We start from the raw sequence: 17,468 nt of genomic DNA, 5'->3' as shown, positions 1-17,468 counted from the left end.
GGAGCAGAACAATTTTTCAAGCTTCTTCCAGCCCTAAAATCCTGAGATTATTTTGTCCTTTGTGTACACTCTGAATGTTGCCTACACAAAGGCCTCTGAGAATGTTCTACTTTCGCCTTTTAAACTGGTTATAAGGGCTTCTGTAGATGACTTTAAAACAAACAAACAAACACAGATTAACTTTTTTAATTAAATGCTTTTAGGATTTAAAAGTTTTTAATGGAATCAAAGATAGTGTTTAGAAACTGTATTTGAGTTTTTCTTCATTTCTTCAAGGTCTTGGCATTTCAAAATCAATCTCATGTTGGCTAATTGGGATGGGGGAGGGAGGAGATGCCATTAACCCATCAAATGGTATATTTTGGGTAACGGATTTTCAAAACTTCAGAAGTTAACATCAAAGCCTTATTTACAACTTTCAAGGGGTGATATTAGTGAAATAAAGCATTTTCTATGAAAAATAGAGACTTAGGACCACATTAATAATGGTTTAAGTCAAAGTCAGTATTCTTCACTAAAGGTTTTTTTTTTTAATAACCCTTTTTCAAAGATTTTATCTATTTATTTGCTAGAGAAAGAGAGAGGGAGATCACAAGTAGGCAGAGAGGCAGGCAGAGAGAGAGGGGGAAGCAGGCTCCCTGCCGAGCAGAGAGCCTGATGCGGGGCTCGATTCCAGGACCCTGAAATCATGACCTGAGCTGAAGGAGAGGCTTAACCCGCTGAGCCACTCAGGGCTTCTAAAGTTTTTGTTTTTTAAGATTTTATTTATTTTTGAGAGAGAGCACAGAAGAAGGGGCAAAGGGAGAAACAGACACCCTGCTGATCAGGGAACCTGATGTGGGGCTCATCCCAGGACCCTGGGATCATGACCTGAGCCAAAGGCAGACACTTAACTGAGCCACCCAGGCACCCATCACTAAAGTTTCTTTTTTTTGGCAATAAGTGTCGTCATTAAATATTTCTCAAAGACAAAATTAAGAAAAAAATGAGCATATAGATATTACAATAAGAACTTAAACTGAGGTACGACATTTTATCAAAAACATTTGATTTTTACATGGAAGATGGCTTAGAGAGAGTCATAAATGCTTCTCATACTGCTGAGTTAAAATCAGACTGCTTCACACAAAAAACTGTATTTCTCTTGTTGTTATATAAAAGCATAATTTGTTATCTTAATCTGTGAGTGTCTTGATTACCCAATTTAAATCCTAAGAAAATAGTCTACAGAGTATTTATTAAGAACAAAATAAAAAGGAAATACTTTTTTTAGAGGTAAATGTTCAACATGAAAATTGCAGGGGCAGTAACTTGAGGAAGATGAGACCCAGCTCTCTGATTAATCTTTTGGCTATCTTGTCGAGTAAACACATTCCTTGCTTAATATTAGGAACTGGTTCACTTCTCCTTATAGTTCTGCTCAGAGAGCAAGAGGCAATTTGTGTAATCTCCTTTTGACATGTCACTTTGAGGCCCACTATTGAGGAACCTGTTTTTTTTTTTTTAATAATCTACATATATATTTATTTAGTCGTGGGAAATTGTGTGCATACTTACTATCAATGCAGGAAACAGGTAAGCAAGTTCTGGTCACCACTTGGGAGAGCATTAGGAGCTACTTGTCAGACTAACACTAAATGTCACCCCAGGGAGTATGCTCCCATTATGGCAAGATAACTCACAGAGAACATAATTCTGCTCACTCGCAAAGAAAACAATACCAAAGCTAATACAAATATGTAAAATTCATATTTCTATAATTTGTTGGGGATAAATTCTTGAAAAGAATGCTATTTTAATAAACAAATTTGTCCAAATTTAGTGTTATTACACTAAATTGGGGTATGCAAAAGCTGTTTTCATAGGGACAACTGTACTTATGTATGACCTTTCTAAAGTAAGAAACATTAGTTTGAAGCAGGCAGCTTCATTGATATTTCTATAAGTTTTTTCTTTTTTCCTTCTTTTTCTTCTTTCTCTCTTCCTTCCCTCCTGCATCCCTCCCTCCCTCCCTTCCTTCCTTCCTTCCTTTCTTCTTCCCTCCCTCCATCCATTTATCTATCCATCCATACATCTCATCTGAAGCTATTCAGGAAGGACACAGCAACATGTATATAATTACTTTTCTGACAGTGAGGATATTTTATCATATTCAGAAAATCTAAATGTAATATTGAAAGGATATCCGGTTTATTTTTTTGTTTTGTTTTGTTTTAAAATTTGTGTGCATGTATGTGTGTGTGAGAGAGAGGAAGGTCCTCTTGGATAGAAGAGGGAACCTGGATTGAAAAAATATATACACTTATAGCTCACCTTTTATCAGAAGGGCTTTTGTGTCTACTTTACATGATATTGTCAAAAATTGTTTTGTGCAATTTATAGAAACATTGTGATGTATAGCTTGTATGGGCCAATAGGACCTTGATAAACTCTAGGATCAAAAAGAGGGGAAGGCTATAAATGTAGGTTTGGAGAATGAGAAGAAAATGATAGTCTTTTTGACAATGAGTCAAATATTTGATTCACTGTATCTTTGAGTTCCATCAAGCTTTGATCTCCTTGGCCCAGAAAATCCAGCAGCAAACTGAATGTGAGCTAGGGTACAATTTGAAGGTTTGCTATGCCATTTTTGACTTGTCATGTCCTTGTGGAAGGTTAGAATGTGCAAGGCAAATATTTGCATATTACACTGAGAGGAAATAAAAAATGCATTACAAGTGAGTAAGTTAGCTGACCTAATGTTTAATTAGAAGTAGTTTTCCTTTGATTGTTTCATTGCCTATAAATGTTTCTCCTTTTCATTTAACAAGGAAAATTCTGTCAGGAAGTCTGTAAGTAGCTTAATGTTTGGCTCTTATGTTCCTTAGGGATGTGGCTTAGTACTTCTCTTCTCTCATGGGGCTGTGTTGTTGGCATCCCCTAAAGACTAAAAACACTTGCATTTCACTCATTTTTTCTTCAGAGGCACACTTCTGGAATTGCATTTACTTGTCCGGTGTTTAAGGTAAAGGGGATCAGATATAGTGCTTCTCAAGAGAATTTAACATTTTGCATACTCATTTCTATGGTAGGTGAAATACATTAATATAAGCATAATCAGAAGGGGTCTTATCAGACACTGTCAGGCAATTTTAGATGTTTGTTATTGTTCATGATTCATTTTTGGCACCAAGTATTACTCTATCATCGGTGAGTGGGAGGACAGACTGACTAAATGTTTAAATGATGTGTTTGGAACCCACATAAATCAACCATTGCTGTATTCCTGGGAATTTTTCTGTAGTTAAATAGACAAAAAGAAAGTTAAGTCATCCCAAGACACATGTTAGTCTGGACATGCCAAACTGAAAAGAATCAAATTCGAGCATCCAGTGCCACATTTATAATGTAAGGACTGATATAGTTTCACCAGAACATCATCACATTATATTAAATTAATATTATTTATTTGAGTTTTACTGGATTTATATTTTTACTTTGTATATATGTCAGCCTTCTACAGTTATATAAAATTTTAAGTATAAGGAAAGTCATTCTTAATTTTATGTGGGTACATGTAAATATGTGATATAATATAATGTAATGAAAATAAATTTTAGGTAATATTTAAATAATGTAATAAAAATAATACCCTTTAGAAGAGTTTTTGTCCTTGAATGATGTCAAAGATTAACACAGTGGGCATTGCTTAAAATGGTGAAGACAGAGTTCATTCGATAACTGCCCGTCGGGGATAGAGCTGAGCTCTTTCTGGTTGTGCGCATATTTTGATAAGTGCATAGGGGACTGGACCATGAAAAGGAAGACTGGAAGAAGGGGGAAAATGGTGGGGGCCTGAGCAGAGTCAGGGAAGAGAAAAATAACAGAAAGCAGAAAAGGGGTTGGTTCATGTGTGTCTGGGCTAGCTAACTGGCATTAATTCAAGTGAGGCCCCTACCCTTCCACAGATACCAGGACAGAGGTGTGGGCTGCAACAAATAATAAATTCTTGTGGCAGCCATAAGTCTTCTCAGGCAGACACTTTAAGAGAGGCTAGTGTCACCCTAGGGATGTGGCCTTGAGTTATTAGAAGTGTGCTCAAGTCTTTCTAACCCAAGGTTGAGGCCTATTTGAGAAGAGGGCTCAGAGGATCCTGGCTAGAGTTTGGTCAAGGAGAGACTATAAGTCCCAGAGTGGCAGTACATACTCACTTTCTTGTGATAAATAGTCACTGCTGTATGTTAACTGTTGTAGAAAGAACTTGATTTTAAAATCGTAACTGAAAGAAAAATGTGAAAAATTATGCTGTTGTGTTTCAGGGCCGCGATCTGGACTGTAAAATTCAGGAATATAAGGAAGCTGGCAAAACCTTTCTGGAAAGTCAAATAATAGAATGGTTTATCCAGCTGTTACTAGGAGTTGACTACATGCATGAAAGGTATGTGCATTTTTTACTGATGGACACGATTTTGACAGTCATGTCTGAACTTGAAAAATGAATTTCTGGGAGTGGAACTGAAAGGAAGCAAGTCCAGAGGTAAATGACTATAGTTAAACAGCTACACAATATGCTTTTCCATGAGGAAACTGTTGAATGTTTCAGTATAGAAGATTTACTTGAACAGCCATTTTTTGTTGTACTAGAAATCAAGTTGGCATTGAATACAAGACAGAAACTTGTATTAAACACATATTTTCATATATATGATCATATCCTGTGATTGTAAGCAATTCTCAGATAGCTTTTGCATGCTATGAATTTATTATATCTTTCAACAGGCTTGAGCTATTAATATCTAGCATGCTCTAAATGAATTTCATGGAATGAATTTAGAATGTGTCAGTGTCACATCCCAGCAGAAGCTAAGTGATTGAGGCAGAAGATACTCTTGGGCCTCAGAGAAACAGACCAAAAGTCAGTCTTGACATGAAATAGCTGATATAGAAGGTCAAAGTATGTTTTATGAGTTCAGTTGTCTATAATTTGCAATTATAATCTCTGCCTTCAACATGTATTTTAAAACTTTTCATTGTATTTTCCATAGGTCAAAAGTAATTTTTGGATGTTTTAGAGACCCATAACATGGTATGACCACATTTGAAAAGATGAGGATACAGAGACAAATGTAGATATTATGAGATGTCCATAGTATATCTTTCAGTTTAGGATTGTATACAACATTGTTCTTGAACGAGGGTTGAAATTTAGAGAGTACATCAAGGTGTGGCTGTCCATGGATATCAGATAGCTCAAATGTGTTGCCTGTTTTTCCTGAGTGCATAAAAAGTAAGCAGATGATACTGAGCTTTGCCATGTATCTTCTAAACACATGCTGGATGATACAGATAGGCTCTAATATTTTGACAATTCATAGCAATCTAAGAAACAGTGATAAAAGAATAACAAATAATCTGTTAATATACTATCCAAAGCTGCCAAATGTAGGATATATGTGTATACAGCTATATTGGAATTTATTTTCTTTCCTTTACTATTTTATAGCGTGTTTGTTTAGCTAATACATAAAAAAATATAAATATGTATATGTCACATATGTATATATCACCTTCACATATAAAAGTGACAAGTTCTGTGTTCTAGGTCAAATATATAAAACTGAAATCTAGTTGATTTAGGAACCCAAACATTTGCAATAAACGTGGTGTGTTCAATAGTTCAAGTAAATGAGTTTAAAATAATCCTTCAAAGAGAGGATTAGAATATTTTTTTAATCCTTCAGCATTTTAAGAAAGTCATTAAATAGAGCTAAATGGATATTTGTGTTCTTGAAATACTCTCCTTTGTGATTCAGGTAATAAGTTATGGTGCTTATTTATTATGTTATTGGAACCAATTATTGTAAAGGTTTTCTGTTTAGACAGAGAAATTTCAATTTTATACCTAAGTCATTTATTCATTTATTAATTAGAGATAATTAAAAATAAGGCCTAACCTTCAAGAGCTGTTAGTAAACTAGCAGAGATAAAACATGTACCCAAGGGGCACTTGGATGGTTCAGTGGGTTAAGCCTCTGCCTTCAGCTCAGGTCATGATCTCAGGGTTCTGGGATCGAGCCCTGCATGAAAAAAAAAGTACCCAAATAACTATAAACCCTATAGCCTGGTGGCTATACCAGCTGCAGAGTTTCTGCTACATATTTTATAGCCCTGGGCAAGCTGCTTAGCCTCTCTGAACCTTTGTTTTCTGATCTATAAAATAGGGATAATAATAGGACTCTCCCTTCCTTCTTATAGGACTATAGGGAATATGCATTGAGATGTTATACATTTAAAAAGTTTGCAATCTGTTAAGTGCTCTCTAAGCATTGTTGTTTGTGGTTGTAACTTAATGTAGAAATGAAAGCATAGCCACCAGAAGGACAAATGAAACAAAACAAAAGCAAAAAAACCCCTCTGATAAAAACAGTGCTGATAAGGAATTGGAGCTACTGAAACTTAACATTGCTGGTATAATCACTTTAGAAAAATATTTCCAAACCTAACATTCGAACACCCTGTGACCTAGTAATTCTTTTCCTGAGATGAAAAATGAGCACCTGTCTCTAAGAAGAGACATGCACAAAATTCTGTAGCAGTGTTATTTGTAATAGCTAAAACACTGAGAATTGTCCATTTAGAATAGAATGGTTAAATAAGTTGTGGTATAGTCTTATAATGGAATACTACTCTGCAGTAAAAGAAGAACATATAACTGATATGCCTGACTGGATGACTCTCAGAGACATGATGGGTGAAAGAAGCCAAATGCAAAAGAGTGCATGCTGTGTGATTCCATTTACATCAAATTCAAAAACAGGCAAAACTAATCTGAGATTAACCCAATCTCAGAAGACAGATTAACTTTTGAAGGGGATTTTGACTAGAAGGGGGCACAAAGAATCTTCTGGGATGCTGGAAGTGTTCTATATCTTGACCCAAATGGATGATTACAAAGATGATAAATTCATCAAACTTAAGATTTATGTATTTTAATGTAAATTGTACCTCAGTTTTTAAAAAAAGTGACAAAAACACCAAGAAAAGTATACTTTAAGTGCTAGAGATCAGAAGAGGGAGATCAGAAAAGGGATAATAATGCTACTTGGGAAAATTAATGAAGGTCTTGGAAGAAATGACATTAGACCCAATGTAGGTTTTGAATAAGGTAAAAGATGAGTCTGAGCTTTCCAGGATTAAGGAACAGAGTTAGCAAAGGCACAGGGCTGAGAAATCTTGGTACTTTTAGAGTGAATGATGAGTAGTTCAGTTGGAATGGCTCTTGGGGTACATGAATGAAGTTGTGAGGTAAGGTAGGTTGACATGAAGTTAAAAATGGCTTTATTTTTTTATAAAGTTAAAAATGCCACAGAAACATTTTGAGTGGAACTATGATCAGAGCTTCAGGAAGATTGGTGATAAATTATAGAGGGGAGAGAGGGGGAACTCAGAATATCAGTCTGAAACCTCTTATAATATCTTTGCATGAGGTTGTAGGACCTGAAACGATATGATAATAGTGAGCAGGACATGGAAGGATCACAGTTAAATTGATAAGCTCAAATGAGAGTTGAAATTACATGGATATATGGGATGTGATAAGAGAAGGTCAAGGATGAACCCAAGTTTCATCACCCAAGGGTGAGTGAGAAATTGGAAAGATATGTGAAGCAATGGTGCTGAGTTTAATGGTGAATATCTTGGGTGAAATATGGAAAGAGAATGAGACGGGGAAAGAGGGAGAGAGAGGGGAAAAGAGGGAAGGAGAGGGAGGGAGAGAGGGAAGGAAAGCAAAAAGAAGGGAGGAAGGAAGAAGGAAGTTACTTAGTTACAAGTGAGGCCCTAGATACTGGAAAACACCAAAACTTGTTTGTTTGAATTCCTCCAATATTAGAACCTGGAAACAAAAACTGGGGGTTGTAAGAAATTTATCTAGGAGGTGATTTCATGAAACAGAAACCAGTCAGTGGGGAGAGTGAGTAAGATGGGGAAGTGAGAAAAACCATACAGGCCATATTATTGAGCTGGTTGCTGCTGTGGGAAGAGGGATATAGAGGCAACATTCTTCTATATGTTTTGGGTTTGGGGATCCTCTTTTTGCGTTCTTTCAGAGCTTTTATGAAAATTCTTGTCCATATATAACTATTCTCTAGCACTATTATGAATTTCCTCTTCAAAAATTCCTCATATTTCTTGGAGTTTGGGTGGAAAGAGGAGGTAGTTATCACTATCTTGATCAATTCTCTAGACTGTTTTTGTGAGGTGTTTTTTTTTTAATGTAATTGACACAAAATGTTACATTAGTTTCAGGTATACGACATAATGATTCTACAAGCTTATGCATTATACTCTGTTCACCACAAGCAATCTCCAGAATAGTTTTTAAAAGGAAAAATGCTATGTGTTATTCTTGATCATAAGTGTGTCATCTACTTTTAACTTCTGTTGGTTTTCAGTATTTAATTTGTATAGGTCTAAATATGTCTCCTATAGAAAATAAACTATCTCCTAGACAACATAGGAGAAATGGATAAATTCCTAGAAACATATGACCTACCAAAACAGAGGCAGGAAGAAATAAAAAATTTGAACAGAATAATTACCTACAAAGAAATTGAATCAGTAATTAAAAACTCCTAACAAACAAAATTCCAGGACCAGATAGCTTCATAGGTGAGTTTTACCAAACATTTAAAGAAGAGTTAATACCTATTCTTCTCAAACTTTTCCAAAAAAAGGAAGGAAAATTTCCAAATTCATTCTGTTAGGCTAGCATTATCCTGATACCAAAACCAGATAAAGACATAACAAAAAAAGACAACTACAGGCCAATATCTCTGATGAACATAGATGCAAAAATCTTCAACAAAATATTAGCAGACTGAATCCAACATTACATTAAAACAAATCACTCACCACGATCAAGTGGGATTTATTCTTGGGAATATTCTTGGTGCAATGGTGGTTCAGTATTCTCAGATCAGTCAACGTGATACATCACATCACTAAGAGTAAGAAGAGGGACACCTGGGTGGCTCAGTGGGTTGGACCTCTGCCTTTGGCTCGGGTCGTGGTCAGGGTCCTGGGATTGAGTCCCACGTCGGGCTCTCTGCTTGGCGGGGGGCCTGCTTTTTCCTCTCTCTCTCTCTCTGCCTGCCTCTCTGCCTACTTGTGATCTCTGTCTGTCAAATAAATAAATGAAATCTTTAAAAAAAAATAAGAGAAAGAATAAAAACCATATGATCATTTCAATAGAGGCAGAAAAGACATTGGACAATGAACAACATTGATTCATGATAAAAAACCCTTAATAAAGTAGGTTTAGAGGGAATATACCTCAATGTAATAAAGGCCTTATATGAAACACCAACATCGTACTCAATGGTGAAAAACTGAGAGCTTTTCCCCTAAGGTCATGAATAAGACAAGGATGTCCACTCTCACCACTTTTTAAAAAAGATTTTATTTATTTATTTGAGAGAGAGAGAGCATGAGTATGAGTAGGGGTGAGGGCAGAGAAAGAGAATCTCAAGCAGACCCCATGCTGAGCACGGAGCCTGATGCTCCACACTTGATATCACAAGACTGAGATCATGACCTGAGCTGAAACCAAGAGTCGGACACTTAACTGAGCCACCCAGGCAGCCGCCCCCCTCACTTCACCTCTTTTATGTAACATAGTGCTTGAAGTCCTAGCCACAGCAATCAGACAACAAAAAGAAATAAAGGACATCCAAATTGGTAAGGAAGAAGTAAAACTTTCACTGTTTGCAACTGACATGATACTATAATTAGAAACCCCAAAGACTCTACTAAAACACTACTAAAATTGATAAATGAATTCAGTGAAGTCAAGGATATAAAATCAATGTACAGGAATCTGTTGCATTTCTATATACCATTAATGAAGCAATAGAAAGAGAAATTAAGAAAACAATCCCATTTACAGTTGTACCCAAAATAAGATACCTAGGAATAAACCTAACCAAAGAGGTGGAAGACCAGTGCTCTGAAAACTATAAAACACTGATAAAAGAAATTGAAGAAAACACAAAGAAATGGAAAGACATTCCATGCTCATGGGTTGGAAGAACAAATATTGTTAAAAGGTCTGTGCTGTTCAATGCAATCTACACATTTAACATAATACCTGTCAAAATACCAACAACATTTTTTCACAGAACCATAACAAACAATTCTAAATTTGTATGGAACCATAGAAGACCCCAAATAGCCAGAGCAATCTTGAAAAAGAAAAACAAAGCTGGAGGTATCACAGACTCCAATTTATATTACAAAGCTGTAGTAATCAAAACAATATGTTACTGACATAAACATAGATCAATAGTATAGAATAGAAAGCCCAGAAATAAACCCACAATTATATGATCAGTTAATCTTTGACAAAGGATGAAAGAATATCCAATGGGAAAAACATAGTCTCTTCAACAAATGGTATTGGGAAAACTAGACAGTGACATGCAAAGGAATGAAGCTGGACCACTTTCCTCATCATACACAAAAATACTCAACATGGATTAAGGACCTAAATGTGAGACCTGAAACCATAAAAATCCTAGGTGAAAGCACAGGCAGTAATTTTTCTGACATCAGCTGTAACATCTTTCTGGCTATGTCTTCTGAGGCAAGGGAAATAAAAGCAAAAATAAACTATTGGGATACTTCAAAATAAAAAGCTTCTGCTGACAACACTAAAAGGCAACCTATGGAATGGGAAAAAATATTTGCCTATGACATATCTGATAAAGGGTTAGTATCCAAAATATATAAAGAGTTTATACAACTCAACACTCCAAAAACAAATAATCCAATTAAAAAATGAACATAAGACCTGGACCAATACTTCTCCAAAGAAAGACATACAGGTGGCCAACAGACACATGAAAAGATGCTCAATATTATTCATCATCAGAGAAATGCAGATCAAACCCACTGTAAGATATCACCTCACACCTGTCAGAATGGCTAAAATCAAAAACATAAGAAATAATAAGTGTTGATGAGGATGTGGGGAAAAAGGAACCCTTATGCACTGTTGGTAGGAATGCAAACTGGTGCAACTACTGTGGAAGACAGTGTGGAGGTTCCTCAAAAAATTAAATATAGAACTACCCTATGATCCAGTAATCGCGCTATTGAGTATTTACCCAGAGAACACAAAAATGCTAATTCGAAGGGATACATGCATCTCTATGTTTATTGCAGCATTATTTATAGTAGCCAAATTATGGAAGTAACCTAATTGTCCATTGATAGATGAATGGATAAAGAAGAAGTGGTGTATGTGTGTGTGTGTGCATTTGTACACAGTGGAATATTATTCAGCCATAAAAAGAATTGAAATCTTGCCACTTGCAACCACATGGATGGGTCTAGAAAGTATAATGCTAAGGAAATAAGCCAGTGAGAAAAAGACAAAGATCGTATGATTTCACTCATATGTGGAATTTAAGAAACTAAACAAAGGAGCAAAGGTAAAAAAAAAAAAAAAAAAGACAGAGAGAGAGAGAGAGACAAACCAAGAAACAGATTCTTAACTATGGAGAGCACTGTTTTTAATTTTTTTGAGGAATCTCCACAGTTTTCCAAAGTGGCTGCGCCAACTTGCATTCCCACCAACAGTGTAACAGGGTTCCCCTTTCTCCACATCCTCTCCAACACTTGTTGTTTACTGTCTTATTAGTTTTGGACATTCTAACTGGTGTAAATTGGTATCTCAATGTGGTTTTGATTTGAATTTCTGTGATGGCTAATGATGATGAACATTTTCTCATGTGTCTATTAACCATTTGTCAGTCTTCTTTGGAGAAGTGTCTGTTAATGTCTTCTGAGCATTTTTTGACATAGTTATCTGCTTTTTGGGTGTTGAGTGTGAGGAGTTCATTATAGATCTTGGATATCAGCCCTTTGTCTGTAATGTCATTTGCCAATATCTTCTCCCATTCTGTGGGTTGCCTCTTTGTTTTGTTGACTGTTTCCTTTGCTGTGCAGAAGCTTTTGATCTTGATGAAGTCCCAAAAGTTCATTTTCACTTTTGTTTCCTTTGCCTTTGGAGACATGTCTTGAACGAAGTTGCTGCTGCCAGTGTCAAAGAAGTTACTGCATGTGTTCTCCTCTAGGATTTTGGTAGATTCCTGCCTCATGTTGAGGTCTTTCATCCATCTTGAGTTTATCTTTGTGTATGGTGTAAGAGAATGGTTTCTTCTATGTATAGAAGAAAGTTTCATTCTTCTATACATAGCTGTCCAGTTTTCCTAGCACAATTTATTGAAGAGAACTATCTTTTTTCCCCTGGATATGTTTTCTTGCTTTGTTGAAGACTATTTGGCCATAGAGTTGAGGGTGTATATCTGGACTGTCTACTCTCTATTCTGTTCCATTGTCCATATGTGTCTGTTTTTGTGCCAGCAGCATGCTGTCTTAGTGATCACAGCTTTGTAGTAAAGCTTGAAATCAGATAACATGATGCCCCAGCTTTGTTTTTCTTTTTCAACATCTCCTTAGTGATTCGGGGTCTTTTCTGCTTCCATAAACTGATGATTACCAGAGTGGAAGTGGGTGGGTGGGGCATGGGTGAAATAGATGATAGGAATTAAGAATACACTTACTTTGATGAACACTGAGTAATACAAGGAATTGTTGAATCACTATATTGTATACCTGAAATGAATACTATATGTTAACTATACTGGAATTAAAATTTTTAAAAAATAATTAATTAAAAAACTGTCTTAATTATCTGTTCTTAAGCAATTTAAATCCAAAAGAATGATTCTATTAACATATAGCATAGATATATAGAAATAATGATGTATAAAGCTAAGAATATTTGGTTTTACTAAAAGCTACCTTGAGAACAAGATGCTAAAACTCTTCCTGCTGCAAGAAGTCATGTTGTATGAACAAAAAACTTCAATCTCAGTGGCTTACAATGCCAGTTTCTTGCTCATGTCACATGTTGGCTGCTACAGATCAGCTGCGAGTCAGCTCTCCCTGTCCTGTCATTCAAGTATCGAAATGGAAGGAGCAGCTCCCATGTGGGATATGCTTTTATCATGGCAGAGAGAAAAGCAAGAGAGTTAGCAGAAACACTCAATGGCTCTTAAAGGTCCTGCTCAAACATGACAATCACCCCATCTGCTCACATACTATTGACCAGAGCAAGTCACATGACCAAACCCAATGTCAGAAGAGTAGGGGAGCTTATTCTTCCTGAAGGAACACTAACTGCAAGTCACAAGAGGTGTGACTATTTGGGAACAGGAGTTTAGCTACCACAATGCTTCATTTAGCTTTCAAATCAAATCTTTCAAACCATAGCCAATATGGACTATAGTATATATTAAAATGTATTTTGAAGAGATTACCTTGGAAACAACACATCTGAAGAAGTTAGGTTTTGCTCCTCTGTTGCAAATTATTTTAGTGAAGGTGATGTTTAATTGTGCCAACTTGAGTTGGCCATGGGGTGTCCAGATTAAACATTGCTTCTGCGTGTGTCTGTAAGGGTGTTTCTGATGAGATTAGTATTTGAATCTGAACTGTGTAATGTAGATTGCCCTCTCCATTGTGGCTGACCACCATCTAATCTCTTGGAGGCCTGAATGGAACAAAAGGTAGAGGAAGGAGGAATTTGCCCCTGTTTTCTTGCCTTGAGCTGGGACTTATTTTGTCCTCAGACTGAGACTTAGACCATGGGTTCTCCCAGTTCTCAGGTCTGTAGAGTCAGACTGAGTTAAGCTACCAGCTTTCCTGGGTCTCCCACTTGCAGACTGGAATTTCTCAGCCTCCATAATTGTATGAGCCAATTCCTCATCATAAATCTCCATATCTATCTATATCTAAGTCTATATCTATATTATAGCCTATTGGTTCTGTTTCTCTGGAGAACCCTGACTCATACAGTACACCAGCAAAGGAGATCAAGAAGACCCTAAAAAAGCTTAAAAAATGAGGTTACAGAAGAAATAGGATTTTGTTTACTCCTTTGGAACTATCCTGTACTTATTTTAATTTGGTTTATTTATACATTTATAATATGCTAAATCTATAGCATATGGCATAAGCACTTATAAATAATGATGCCAAAAACTGAATATATTCACAGTTCACTATAAGCTATCTTGAGAATGTAGCACTAAAACTCATTCTTCCCTGTGGGCCTGAACCTCTGGTACAGAGGGATTAAGTTTTTTAAAAGTGTTTGTGCTCAAAGCTCTTTACTAACTCTGTCAACCTTCCATAGGCTGGTCCAGTATTTGAGGGACTTTGGAACCTTGGACAAAGCTAGAACCATCCGGTCTCTGAAAGTGCAATCCCGTAGACTTTCTTCTTTCTGGTCCAATTAATTGGCTCATGTTTGAAATATCATCTTCTCTGGATGCCACAGAATTGGGCATAAGGGAATTCCTTGGGGGCAGAGACAATGTCTTGCTCATTTCCCCCCACTCCCCAGTACTAATTTGGAAAGCATTAAACAAAACAACATACAAAAAACCACACTCATTCCTGTTGAAGAGGGAGGAGTCCAATTAACCTTGATTTTTTAGCATGAAGGTCAGAGCAGCCTTTCTGCAGAAAGCCTATTTGCTGGTGGTCTGGAGGCCTTGCTGATTTTGGTGCTTTCACAGTGGAGGAGACACCGGGGTGGGGCAATTTCCCTAAGATGACTGCCATCATCACCTGGCAGCCCTCACAGTCTCCCTGCCAGCTTGTGAGGTATTGTGCTAGAATGGCTCAATATTCCCTGAGAAGTGATTCATTTTAAATGTAATGAGTTCTCAGGAGAAGGACTTACTGGAAATCCAGGTCAGTAAACATGATGAGCGATGGTGGTATACTACCTCAGGCTCAAAGATGGAAAAGCAGAAAAAAGCTGTGGTCTCTGTGGTGTTACTGGCGATTTCCTACTTTCTCCCAGTTCCTACTTTTTAAGGATGTCCTGAGGTCCCTTTATTTCAAGGAGCCTCTCCCACCCTCAGTGCCAGGTGTAGGGAGCTCCTGCTGTGTTGGCAATAGCTACTTTTGAAGGGGGCCTGACTCCACCTCTCACTTACAACACAGGGGGTGGTCAGGGTCTTGAGAGTCTATGGCATCAGTGAGGAAACCAGGTGCCTCATAGTCTAGGATGGATGCCACATGGTGGAGAACACCAACAGGGGCCATCTGGGCCATGCATCACCAAGGAGTTAACTGCTTGTGCCAGTAGCTTTGGCAAGAAGAGTTTGTAGTCCACCCTGAGACCCTGCCAGATGATGGAGAGATGTGTGGGGAGGTAGCCGAGGTTTCAGAAACTATGAAGATAAGTGCTTAAGGGAAGATGAAGGTGAAATTGTGCATATCTTTTCCACAGTCCTACTTTGGGTTAAGAGCTTGAGAAACACTTGCTCCATCTGCTTTCACAGACTTCTCTTCACCCTCCTGTGGTCCTGGAGACTGAAGGATATAGAAAATGGCCTGACAGAGGAGACAGAAGCAGGAGCTCTGCCATGTATTTGAACACAACTATCATTTAATCTTAGCTGGTCGTTTATCTCTTTTGGACATCAGGAAACTTAGAAATGAGAGGGACCTACCACTCCTGGATCCATGGTGTGGGACATATGAAGTTATAGATGAAAGGCTACTCTGAACTTTTTAGAAGAAGGGGTTTATGTAAGTTGCCTATATTACTAGTCACCTTGCTATTTCTTGGATTTGGTTTTTATATGCTTCAAAGGAAAGGATGGTTAACTAGATATATGACAAGACTTTCTTGCTAGAACTATTTCTATAACCAGAAAGCCAGTAAAGTAAATTAGCCAAATAGTGTGGTATCTGATCTATTATATAGAATTTATTATTTCATTGAAATGGTACCAGCCAATTCTCGTAACTGTTTTCTAACATATTGTTTGCCTTTTTATTAAAATAATTAGTGCTGATTTACATGCTTACGTATTTATATATGTGAGGGCTATCAGTGTATTGTTATCTGAAACTCTTCCTTGTCTAGGTGTCACTGGGTAAGTTTCTCTTGAACATATTATTTATTCCAAGTTTATAGTACCTTGTGTCCTGGTCACCTCCCAAGCCCTCTATTCCATATTCTAAACCCTTAGACTCTCAGACCCCCTGGTACTTGTAGCTGGAGGAGAGCCAGTACCCTTTCCTCAGATCTCCTATCAAGAGCTGCAGGGACCAAGTAATCAACTTAAGATGCTTTCAAGTGCAAGTAGCAGAAGCAACTTAAATCATGAAGAAAATTCATTAATTCACCTAACAAGAAGTGTCCAAGGAGGGTGGTTGACACTGGTAGTTCAGCAATACTTCAAGTTCTTTCCATCTCATTACTTCCATTCTCAGCATGGTTAGCTTTTTTAGTCGGGATTGCCCTCTTATAGTTGTCTGGATGGCTGAAGTGCCGCCGTGTATCACCCAACCACATACAGCAGTAACCAAAGGCTGATTGAAGTAAAAAGGCCACATGTCACCCTCTTTTGTCATCTTTTGTAAGAGTGGGGAAATATTTCCTACAAGCTTTCAGCAGACTTATGTTTCATTGTTAGAAAAAATTACCAAAACATAGAAAAAGCAGAAGAGATTACTGAGTACTTTGAGCACAATGCTGGACTTAATTTCCTATCATCTGGGCTATTTTATAACTCCGTAGAGGCAAGGGTTAACTTGAATGTTTTCGTCTAGAAGAGGTACAAATATTTTTTATTCACTGGAACAGACAATTCTGGGGATCTGGTTTATTGCCCTGTTGGCCACTACCCAGTTTTGTACCTAACCCAGCTATCCTCTTATAAATACTTTAGCTTGTCAAAAATTCTTTGACTCCATTTTAACATCTTACTAGTTTTTTCATTGATTAATGAATGGAACAAATGTGTTCATTTTATATTTTCATGATATTCATAATTTTACCTTTTTGAAAGTTATACTTTAATGTTGGCCAGAATTTGGGCACAGCATATACCTAATAAGTTACCCCAAAGGGAAAAAAGATTACCTCAATTTATTTTCCATAATATCCTTCACTCCCTTCCCTCCTCATTGCTCTTACCTACCAGGACTGAGGAGGGCCCAGCCTACCCAAGGCTCGTGGGGTTTTGATATCAAGGGAGAAGAGTGGGAGAATGATCTTTGTGTAGGTCCTTAACAGTTCCTGCCATGCCAAGGGAACCCCAAGAGTGGGCATAGAAGAGGCCAAATTTTATTTAACCCTCTATTTGTTAAATATAATTGTTTTGCCTTTAATCTTCAAGTAGTCAACATCATACTTAACACAGAGCCCAGCTCTAGATGTTGTGGAACTGTAAGAAGGCAGGAGAAAATATTGATTAAATGCAAAGTTTCTATCCTTTTAAATCACTTTATGTGATAGAACTGGGGTTTATTTGCCCTAAGAAGAAGTGACCCAGACCTGTGTTGTTCACTTGTATTCTTCCGTGTCCCTTCCATTCTTGGAAGCTTTGCTTATTCCT

At 37.1% G+C, this 17,468-nt stretch overlaps 1 protein-coding gene across 5 annotated transcripts in view; it reads left to right on the top strand.

The window, feature by feature from the left end:
* Positions 1-17,468, top strand: part of NEK11 (NIMA related kinase 11) — a 256,169-nt gene that overhangs the window by 66,015 nt on the left and 172,686 nt on the right. For all 5 annotated transcript variants that reach the window (XM_044252388.1, XM_044252389.1, XM_044252391.1 and 2 more), the window contains one exon: positions 4,299-4,417. In XM_044252388.1, the coding sequence (XP_044108323.1) occupies positions 4,299-4,417 (119 nt within the window). The remainder of the gene's footprint in view (positions 1-4,298; positions 4,418-17,468) is intronic.

The sequence above is a fragment of the Neovison vison genome, chromosome 6, assembly GCF_020171115.1.
Source record: "Neovison vison isolate M4711 chromosome 6, ASM_NN_V1, whole genome shotgun sequence".
Lineage (NCBI taxonomy): Eukaryota > Metazoa > Chordata > Mammalia > Carnivora > Mustelidae > Neogale > Neogale vison.
This window is presented reverse-complemented; position numbering and strand designations above follow the sequence as displayed.